The 11,423-nt window shown below is 43.5% G+C and overlaps 1 protein-coding gene across 1 annotated transcript in view; it reads right to left on the bottom strand.

Annotated features, from left to right (window-relative positions):
* The window catches only part of rasgef1ba (RasGEF domain family, member 1Ba), a 28,717-nt gene continuing 17,294 nt past the window's right edge, over positions 1–11,423 (bottom strand). The window contains exons 9-14 of the mRNA XM_080892934.1: positions 11,364–11,423; positions 9,933–10,028; positions 6,193–6,288; positions 5,602–5,725; positions 4,773–4,845; positions 1–1,461 (exon numbers count right to left, since the gene is read on the bottom strand). The exon at positions 11,364–11,423 is cut by the window's right edge and continues 20 nt beyond it. Of these exons, the coding sequence (XP_080749060.1) occupies positions 1,437–1,461; positions 4,773–4,845; positions 5,602–5,725; positions 6,193–6,288; positions 9,933–10,028; positions 11,364–11,423 (474 nt within the window). The 3' untranslated portion in view covers positions 1–1,436. The remainder of the gene's footprint in view (positions 1,462–4,772; positions 4,846–5,601; positions 5,726–6,192; positions 6,289–9,932; positions 10,029–11,363) is intronic.

The raw sequence follows: 11,423 nt of genomic DNA on the forward strand, positions 1-11,423 counted from the left end.
TAAATTTAAGCCTTTTATTAACTTTTCTCTTTTTAAACACAACTAATTCATTCATAAACATTCCTCTATTCCATTGTAACAGTCCAAATACAAACGATGAGCACGGGGAGAGAAAAAGGAACATACAGTATGTACACAACAAACTACAACAGCACTGTGCGTTGAGGGAGAAGCAGTCAAGGCAAAGCGGACATCAGTCAAAAATATTCAACTTCATACGCTGAGCTAGTACCTTGTAAAATAAGTGTCTAATACAAACTTATATAAAAATATTAAAGTCAGGACTACTTATGCACGTTATGTACCTAGTACAAAATTAAATAACAATAAAATAAGCGTAAATATTGGCATGAGGAGATAACGCAAATGTATAAATAAAACATAGTGGAAATGTACTTTATTATGAAAAATAAAAACTAAATGGACATAATTTAACCAGAAAGCCTCAGTTCACATTATTCAGCTATTTTCTGACTGGACCACCAGGGGGCAGCACCGACACATTTTTTTTCTACGAGAGCAAGGTGGCGCAGGAACAAAAGGAAAGTATGAATGAGAGTCTAGAGGAGCATTTCAGCATAGATAACTGGGAACAATAAGAAACAGACATGAAACCCCCCCCCCCCCCCACACCATTTTAGCTCACTGCTAAAGGCCTCTGTACGCTTCAAAGGCAAATTTCAAAGCATCCAAAACTCCTGAAGCTTACTGATGCTGCAGTTCCTTTGAAGCATACTGGAACCATAATCATGTCAAGACAAATGACAAATGAAATGTTACTTCCTGCTTCAGAAAATCTAAATTTTACACAACACAAACAAGAAAAACGACTTTTACATCTTTTCTCAAACGCAGCCAGTGCCTTCTTGTTTTCCTTACGTCACAACAAAAGCTTCAGAAACATGAAGTGAAAGATACTTGGATCTGATACAGTAAAATAATGTCTAGCTTAATGGTAAACAGTGTTATAGGTTAAGGTTTGGGTTCTCTGTACGGAGAACGCTGGCTTGTGGAACCCAGAGTAGCGTTTCTGTTGCGTTAGCCAACCAGCAGCTAACTTTGTAGCTTTAGTGGGGAGAAAAATAAAAGAGGCGGGGAAACAACAGCCCCAACTTTGTTAACACTCACAGGTACCCTTTTTTTCCTTTCTTTTTTTTTTTTTTTAAACTGTGAGGGTTTGTATTGTTTCTTTATAAAACAAAGACTATAAAGTCATACAAAGAGATGAAAAACAGCTGTCCTGAAATGTACAGCACAAAGAGCAAGAGGGTAAGGAAAAGCAGAGCTGGGGCGGGACACCAAATGTCCTCGCCAGCTGAAGCAGAGATTGTCGTTTCCCTTCCAACACGGGGATACTTTGCTTGGACAACAGCGATGCTGACGGGGCACGCGGGCTCACTTGTTGGGTTCGACGTTATTCTGGTTTCTTCAGAGGTTTACACCCTGCTTAGCAGAGTGGATCTGTGGGGCAAAGAAAGACAGCACCGTTAGAATCTGCAGACTTTCATCACAGCGATGTTTAATGATTGCAGTGCTCAGCCTCTTGCAAAAATGGCTGAGGAATGTGAAGCATGACTGTGCAATTCATCTTTAAGAACCTGAAACATTAAGGATCCTTAATTTCTGCTCTTTGTCAAATTTTTTACAGTGTACCAACTGCAAAATATCTTGGACGACTTCCATGAATGTTTCCCTTTTCCCTGCAGGATGGATGCTTTTAATACGACAGATTTAAGCAAATCTGCTGGAATTTTACAGTCCTAAGGTCCAGCACAGCGACCGCCACAGCAACAGTCTGCCTTTAGTGGATTTCCAGGTGTAACGTGTGTGGATGTAGGGGGCGACGGGCAGCGCTGGGCACGGCAGCATGTTCTGCTGACGCAGCTCGGCCGGAATAAAGTGACAGATCGTGTCGCAGTGGAGGCAAAGCTCAGGGGACAAACAGGGTTGGCAGGCTCTCAGGAAACGTGACCACACACACTCAAACACACGCGCCCACACACACGTGCACACACACACACACGTGCACACACACACACAGCTAAGTGGATTCACCCCGGCTGGGCTTAACCCAACACTCGCAAGGCTGCCGATCCAAAAACCTGCTCTCACCTTTGACCCCTGCCAGAAGATCTGATTCATACGTCTGTCTGCATGTGGGTGGCTGCGCATGTGTGGGGTCAGCTTGGCGATCTGAAGCATGGCTGTCACGCTCTGAGTCATGTGGTCACTGTTCATACATACTTGGTGTAGTTTTACATCCATTTTTCCTTTCTTGCATCCACATTTTAAAAAGAAAACTTGCAATCAGGTCTGTGTGAGAGCAGGGTGGAGAAGCTGCACTGGCATTGTCCTTCATATGGCAGAAGTTTCAAAGCTGCCTTTCTTTGGACACTTGGGAGCAGAAATAAGGCCAACGTTGCTGCGAGTGGGGATGTCTGCTAGCGAGTTTAAGGCTGAACTACAACCTAACTACTACTTTTTTCTTTAGTTCACCCAAATAAATTATTTATTAATGTCAGTTACAGTGTTGGGACTAACGCGTTATTAAGTAACGCGTTACAGTAACTACGTTATTATTGTGGTAACGAGCACGGTAACTAGTTATTATGCCAAAATCAGGAACGCGTTACTCGTTACTGGGATTTAGATAGGGTCGTTACTCGTTACTTCGTGTGGTGGCTATCGCGGAGCTTCCACAGATTCAGTAACATTAGCAAGTGGTGGAGGCAGCAGGTGGATGAAGGAAAGGGGACGCAGAAGGAAAAGAGACCCGAGGCGGCCGCCGGTCCAAGTGTGAACTAAACTTCAGGTAAGAAGTTATGACCTGCAGTCTCTCTGGGTCAGATATGAACCAAGTTTAGGTGGAGTTTATTTTCGTTATTCTGACTTTTTCCGTACTGCGTGCTAGCTAGCATGACGGAGTTTCTACACAGCTGGGTGGTGCTATGAAGTTAATGATGTTGAACTTTATTTTGTTCATAAGTTATTAGAGTTGCCAACCGTCCCGTCTGGTATTCAGAGAAAATATTACGCGTTTCTTATTGAGGTGAAAAGGAGAAACAGGTTTACCTTTTAGGTGACATGGATGAGTTGAAGTTATGAACTGTTTCTGAGAGACAAATAACACCAGGATCCTTTTTTAGGTAGCTGACAGCTGGTAACTGTGCAAGTGCGGATCTAGCAAAGTGTTGCCAGGGGGGCAGGTAGGGCATTAACAGGGAGAGGGGGGCACAAAGAAATACTTTTCTTTCTTATTCTCATTTAAAATGTCTCGCTTTTAAAAAATAATTATCTGAATCTTACAACAAACGATTGATAGATTGATACATATATACCATCAGAACAGTGAACATCACTGTCACAACAGCGTTTGTTTTCATTCAAAGGCTTTATGATTTTTCCTATAATGGCGGCCGGTCTCTAGTCAAAATGACCGGGACGATTTTCTGTCCCAGTCCAGCCCTGTATGCAGCTCATCTGCAGTCTGGTGTTACCTACATCTTCCTATTCAGAAGGCAGAATTTCCGAGTTCTGAGTACAGTCAAAGCACCACGACTGCAGTTTTTGTGTTGGATGTAAAAGGCGCACATGACGCTGTGACGTAGGCTAGAATCATGGCAGCAGTCAACGACGGTCCAGGCGTGGGATTTCTCTCGTGGAAATATGCACATTATCTTTTCCTTTCTATTGGTAGGTGGCACAGTGCACTGTGGCAAGTAAGCAAGCTAGAAGACTGGCAAAGTTATGGAAGCAACACATTAACAAGAGAATTCTGAGTAAAACCAAAGTTTAAAATAGTAACTTAGTTACATTACTAGTTACTTTGAAAGTAACTTACCCAACACTGGTCAGTTACCATTTCCCACGTTAAATTTTACTTCCTTTCATATTGTGCCACCTACCCACCTCTACCTCACAATGTAACTTAAATAAGTTATAATAAAGGCTAAAAACACCCCAAATGTTTTTAGAAAATGGCTTTTGGAGCTGGACCAATCGCTGCTGTACTTCATTAAAGGCTCAAAGAGGAATTCATGAATTCATCTGCTAACAGAATGAGGATTATCCTGTTCTTAGTGTGAACCTCTAGTGAGAGCTGCAACATTAATGCGAGTCCAAAGAAAGGGCAGAGTGTTTTCTCAGCCATCTGTTGTTTTTACAGCAATTTCTTGTAGTTTAATAACTGAAAACTTAAAATCCGCAAATTTTTCACGGCCACATAAATGAATCTGATCTTAACAGTTCTCAGCGGAGAAGCGACGCATCCCTGACTCAGTTCGTGTCAATTTAACTTCAGCGTGATGCTGAAGCGAGGAAATATCCCTCCGTCAGCTCTCTGGGGCTTAGAGCCACCTGAACAAAGACATTTTTCTCTCATCCATCTTCTCACACACACACACACAGTACTGTGTGACAGGAGGGTATGGCGTTATTGCGCACATAAGATGTAATTGTGTGAAAATGACTGATGTCTTTACACGCGCGTGTGCAAGCGACGGCGTGGCCTGGAAGACCGATGACAGCCTCTGTGTGTGTTTAATGCATTTATTGAGTAGCGTGAGGGGTCAGCCTCACAGCGTGACCTACATCCCTCTGGGTGTGCCTGGTCAGCGGGGAGACCGGGCAGAGGATGCGGGGTGACAGCCGTGATTGAAAGACTCGAAGCCCCTGAGGGTGTGGGTGTGTGTGTGTGTGTGTGTGTGTGTGTGTGTGTGTGTGTGTGTGTGTGCGTGTGCATGCAGAGTGAGCGGGGAGAGGTTCATACACACCTCAGAGACTTCCATCTGTCCTTCTCCATGTTGTTCTCAGGACCTTCGCTCTCGTATGATGCCAGATACAGAGCTGCAATGAGAAACAGAGCAAGATCATTCAAAGCTGTGACATTTATATGCCACCTTAACCCATTTTCCCCTCACTCTACTATTTTCTGTAGTAAATGCTGTTGATACTCAAAGCTGATTGGTCAGTTCAGACAGTGCGTTTCAGAGTCGGGAGGATTTTACTCCCCGTCGGTCTCTGATAACACTGCGATAGGAGCCCGAACCGGTGACGAGACTTTGAAGTGGATTACAGGAGACTGAGACTATCGGTGCCGCTGGAGCACGAGAGGTGATAACGAGGTGTGTGAGGATCTGAGGATTAGTCTCTGCACTGCTATATTATTATGATTAAGGACAAAGAGGCGGAGGGCACATCATTTTGGTTTCTTCTGTTTCATTCCACACCAACGCTTTATCATTACTGACACAAAGTAACAATTCTCCCTATTAGGGATTTAAAGTAACAAGGTTTGCTTCCTTAGTTTTAAATCTATGACTATCTTAGTATAATTAGAGGTGTTTTCTGAGCTCGTGTAAATGTATTGACATGTATGGCTTTGTCCATTTATTTCCATGTTTACAGACTTGAAATCAAATGGTACGTGCCCCCCAAAAACGTTACTACACAGCTACACAGGGGAGGAAAAGCACAATTTTTCACTTGTATAGATAAAGTGTCAAACCAAGCCTTGATTAATGTCTGTAGCTTCATATTTAACATGGACACATTGGTTTCCTTTTTTTATTTAAGATAACCTTTAACGTTCAATGAACTCACCATCTTCGGTGAATACCGGAGCGGTCAGCAGGTACTGAAGGATCTTGCGATCCTTCTCAAACGGACACTCCACTTTCTTCCAGGTCATGAACTCACTCACTTGTTTGGCGAGCTCCCAGAATTTCTGAAACAGTAACGACACAGGTTGGTTATTCAGAAGGAATCGACATGTTTCAAATGAAAAGACTGCCTTTGAATGAGGTTAGGGGTAGCGCCACACTGCGGTACTCGTCAGCTGTTAAGAAGTGTTAATGTGTTCAAATACACTTATTTATTTCATAACAGGGCAGGATACAGACGTGGTTCAGCAGCAGCCTATTTCCAAGGATAGAATCAGTCCTTAAAATAGTCTGATTCGGGGTAGCTGTGACCAGCCACGAGTGGAAATAGCGTTTGGTCACTGGTCATCATGGAAACACAGCTGATATTTGCACACTCAAGCCTTACTTCTGCATTTCCCAGCAGTCTTTAGAGAAGTGGTAGTAAACAGCCCAAAATTTGTTTCCATGTGTAGTAAATATCGCGACGCTGTCTGACACTGAAAGTCATGTGAGGGGAATCTCCCGTTGGGAAATATCAAATTCAGTTTACCTCAAAGTTGATGTGGCCGTTCTGCAGCCTGTTGGCACATCCCTCATTGAGGAAGTAGATGTCTTTTATGAGCAGGCTGAAGAAAGGGATGACAATCTGCAGGGCAACAGAAACAGAAAGGGATTTAATATCAGCGAGCAGATATAAGGGGGATTTCCTTATGACTCGTAGGTGTGTGCTCTTTTCTAAACAGCGATTCAAAAAGGATTACGGTTCACAAAGAGGATCTCTGCTTCACAGGAGAAACACACAGTAAAACTAGCGAGTTTTCCAACTACAGAAGTCTGTAGCAGGGTGTAAAAATACAACCTGTAGCTAAAAAAAAACAGAAAAAACAACTAATGGGGAAGTGAGTCTGAGGTAAAGAGGTCAGTTTTCCAGAGAAGAAGAATTCCCCTTAAAAGCCACTTAAATAATTCATTGCCATAACTTACAATGATTTAGGTCACTGCATGTCTGTCTGTCTACACACACACACACACACACACACACACACACACACACACACACACACACACACACACACACACACACACACACACACGGAGGAAATAAGGAAGAAGCACCAGCAGGTTGTAAGCTGGTGGGTTATTTAGAGGATTCAACTTTCTGGCTCACATTTATCATCTGATACGGCTCATAAGCAAAACATGTTTTATACTGAAGGCTGCTGTAAAGTGGCACACTGACCTATAAACCTCCTCAGTCTGTCACCTCTCTCCTCACTGTCCCCACCCAACATTAAACATTCATGGAGCTTTCAAAAGAGCAACCGAAGGAAAAGCAACACACTGAGCTCTTCTTCAAACCTACATTTGTGTTGCACTTTCTATTATTCATACAAAGTCACTGTGTCAGACGCTGTACTTGTACAAGCCGCCCACACCCTTTGTTTTTAGTTCTTCCCACAAAATCATTTTTCAAGCCAAGCCAGCGAATCTCGCTCATGTGCTTTTTGTTCCTCGTGTTCTTCTAAAGCTGCTCTTGGCCGGCTCGGATTGCACGCCTGTTTGTGTGAAATTATGTCTCCACACCGTCCTTTGACAAAAGTTGGGTGCAGCTGACTTGCATTTAACGAGGCCTCGGTGAAGTCACAAAGTCAGAACATCAAGTACAGCGAGGGGTCTGCAGGGGCAGGATGTTTACAAGAGCCTGCCTGTGTGCGTGATCTCAGGGCTGTTGTCATACACACACGCGCACGCACACACGGGCACGTACACACACGGAGAGTTTAAGGAAAAAAAGCCTGCAGGAGCTGAAAGGAAGTCGTTTTCACAGCTGGACATGAGAAGGTGTTAAAGGCCTGGAAGCCGAAGGGAGGCTGGATTTTGTAGCAAAATGAAATCTACCTTAAAGTTGATGAAATGTGCAACAATACTGTAATAGAGATGACTGAATCACCCGAATACAGTTGCTTTAAAATGGGGATTGCAATTGGTCCAAACAATTAATCCACAGCTATGTCGATACGAGCAATTATGAAACCACTGACAAATTAAGAAAACACTTGTAAGCTTGTAACAATCCAGTGTGCTGCTGGGAAACCTTGGGTTTATAACATCCATGTGGATCTTATTTTGAAGCCTTGATAATATTCTGTTGATGACATGCAGACGGAGAGCTGGATACCTGACGGCCAAGTAGTCGTTCCTGGTATATCCACCTGAGTGCATCGCTCGGACCCGAGCAGGCGCCTTCCTGAGCATTGTCGCAGACCTTACCACCACATCAAGTTAAACATTAAACTTTAAACCTTAACATTAAACCTAAGGTGTCACCCTGGCCTCCCAACTCTCCACATCTGACCTACTCGATACTCGGTCGAGCAGTTCTCTTTGTTTACAAGCATGCAGCTAGGTAAACATTACATCCGAGCCGAGGGTCACACCGTTAATGGTACAGGCAATATTTATTCTGCACAACTGTGTAGAAGATAATAGTTCTTACATACAAAAAATAGCGCTGCAGGCGAGGGAAACACCGTCAAATTTTATTTTGTGGTGAAATGACCCTTTATCTTCTTAATTAACTGTCTCCATCTGGTTAAAACAAGTCTTAGAAGAAGAGTATGCAATGCAACTTTGTCCAAACTGGAGCTGTTGCCACATTCTTCCTTATAAAATATCTCACAATAGTTGCTACACAACCAAACACGATCCACCGAGTCTGGTTTAGATCAGCTGTTCGGCATTTTGTTAACATGTTATTTCAAGCAAATGAGCCAACATAGCAACAAGTGTTGGATCGTTAAATCTTTTCTGTCCTCACTGCAAAGAACAAAACCTACAGCAAGAATAGGCTGAAACACACGTCGTCAGACTGAAGCTCTGCGAGTGCCTGACGGACACTATAAACACCCCCCGACCCCCCAAAAGGAGAGGTCACATGCAGGAACATACCAGACTTCTTGGGAACTTTCCATTTCATGACCCTGACCTCTTGTACTGGACTGTTTGCATATCTTTGTTCGAAAAAAGGGGGGACATCCCTCACGAACCACAGGGAGCTGCACACACATCGACAGTACACTTTGTCTCCACTAAATAAAAACACCTTTTTTTTAAACATGATGACGGGACGAGAGGCTGACCACTAATGTCTGGCAGCCCACGAGCTTCGGGGCGGATCGCATTCGGTCAGGGTGGGTCGAAGCAGCAGAGAACGCTATGTGATCTGGCAGGAGGCCATGTTTTCGTTTCATTCCAAAGCATCTTTGATGAGGAAGAAACTCAGACCCTCCTCATGTTTTGACCCTCATAACTTGACCTCTGCACTACACTGTTATGTAACCTCCGTCCCTCTGCAGTCCTCCCCGGAGGCTGCTGATGCTGTAAATATTACGGGAACACACTGTGCAGACGATTTCAAGATACGCCGCTTTGGTTCTCTGCACTGCCTCAAACACTTCCTTCCACGTCACAGTGCATGAGAATAAAGTCTGAGATAAGGTCTCCACTTTTTGCATAACCGCAGTCAAGCGTAATACGTCCCCGCTGTGACACACGTCACCACTGAAAGGTCACGACAGCTGTCAAATGGTTTATAGTAAAGACACCGAGCCACCGTTCACTATAAGTGTCTCTGACTGTTTACATGAATTGTAAACCAAAGTCTGGTGTTCACATGTCCAGCTGTTCAAACTCTTGGGTCTGCATAAACACTGGCTGCTTGATGTGTCAGTATCAAGCAGCAAACTCCAAAAACTGCAGTTCTTTGACTGGCCACTTGAGGCTGAATCCAATCCTCATAGACTCCCAGTCTTAAAATGCCCAACTTAACAAAATAAATAACAAACAAAAAAAAATGTTTACATCCTGATCAATGGCAAAGACCTCGAAGTTAGTGGGTGAGCGATATTCTTTATTATTTTTATTAGGGTGTCGCTTAATTAGCAGATGTCTTTGTCCACAATCCAACGTCTGACATCACCATGGTTACGTCCATCTTTTAATAAAGGTCTGTTATTCAGTACGAAAATATCTGTCATCTTTTTGGCAAAGAGAAATAAATAATCGGAATCGCAGCTTTTCCCAGAATTGTGAATCCGATGCAACAAATGTTGCGCTTCAAATGTCATCGTCCATATTTAATTTGCTCTCTTTCTGCCCGACACAAGGCGTTCAGATGGGAGCTGAACTACAGGTGAACCAGTTGGAAAGTTAAGATTACGTTTAAATATTCAGAATAGACAATCTCCCGTAAACACGCCACCATCAAATGCGGGAACATCAAGGCCTCACCTTCTCTCTGCTGCTGTTGGCGGTGATTGATCTCTGCGTGGCTCCTCTCAGTGCTGTTCTGTAGTTATAGAAATTGCTGGAAGGATCCATCTGGTGCTGTGGAGAGACAAATACAGAGTCTGTGTGAGCACATGCCTCTGAAATGTGAGTGGATCTGATGGCCCAAAAAGCCGGCGACATGTGTTTTGGCTTAACACCAGTGGAAGTGCTAACTCTGTGCCTGGATAATACTAGTTGACAAGAAAGTGAAAGTCACTGAAGGAAACTCTGAAACTCGAACAAATCTTCAGTGAAAATTATATAAAATGTGGTTTTATTATTAGTTTTAGTTTTCACCATGACGACCAAGTATCCTCAGGTTTCAAATATTGTGACATAGGATGTAGTCACATATGGGGGGGGGGGGGGGGGGGGGGGGGGGGGGTTTATAAAACAATCAACAAACAGACGATGCCATTGGGTCTGCGACTTTCAACAAACTAAGCAGCAAATTAACTCAAACACAAAGTTTGGGATTCACCTAAAAGAAATCGTCAGAGGGACAAAAGATAAAGATAAAAGGAAAGCATCAAGAAGGGTGCGACTGACAAAAGGAACAAGAGCCAGCAGAAGAGGAACGACGTGGATGATCTCCAGTGAGACGTGAAGAAAACCTAAAGAACTCGAGTCTTTGAAACCCTTTCAGGTCTCGCAGAGCGTCCCAGACTCACTCGTCAGATCTCCTATTTCAAAAGGGCCGACTGATGGCCCGTTGGGCTCACTGAACGTGTTCTTGCGGTATGCTGGGTTTTCTCACACACCTCGGGGAGGAAGGCAGGGCTGCGTGATTTGCACACCCAGTTACACCTTAACATCTGGTCCTCCCAGCTGCTGGGCTCCATTTATTTCCACCTGATCCCGACAGAATCATCAAATTTCCCCTTATTTTTCTTCCAGAATGTACCAAGAACAATCATAGGTGTTCGATTTTTGTTCTTTTCTGCACTTTGCATGTTCTGACTTAAAACTGAACCTTCAGACTCAGATGTTCCAGGAAAATTCTGTTGCTTTACCATATAATCATACTAAACTTGGAAAAGGCTATCATGTGCTTTGGTTTAAGAGAAAGGCTTCAGCTAGCTCAGTTCTGAGAGTCTCTGTTTTTTCTGGATTTATGAGCGATCTTAGTCATGGACAGCAAACCCTTTATTCTCCCACTCAGATCCACGCTTGCAAAAGCTGTCAGAATGACCCTGTTTTTCTCTCTTACCCAATAAATCACTGACAGCAGTAGCTCCCCCGCAAACCCACAACTAGATTTGTCATAAGTGTTTACCACAACACTGCCACTACGCGTGGGAAAAACTTAAGAGTTGAATTATTAAAAGTGAGATTATAAAACACTCACTTCCTGAGTGCTGGTCAAAGTAAATCTCTTTTATACAAACTCACCTCTAGAATATCAAACTTGGCTGTTTTGACTTTGCTCCAGGTCTTCTTCAGCCGTGACAC

Source organism: Rhamphochromis sp. 'chilingali' (genome assembly GCF_963969265.1).
Source record: "Rhamphochromis sp. 'chilingali' genome assembly, chromosome: 10".
Taxonomy (NCBI): domain Eukaryota; kingdom Metazoa; phylum Chordata; class Actinopteri; order Cichliformes; family Cichlidae; genus Rhamphochromis; species Rhamphochromis sp. 'chilingali'.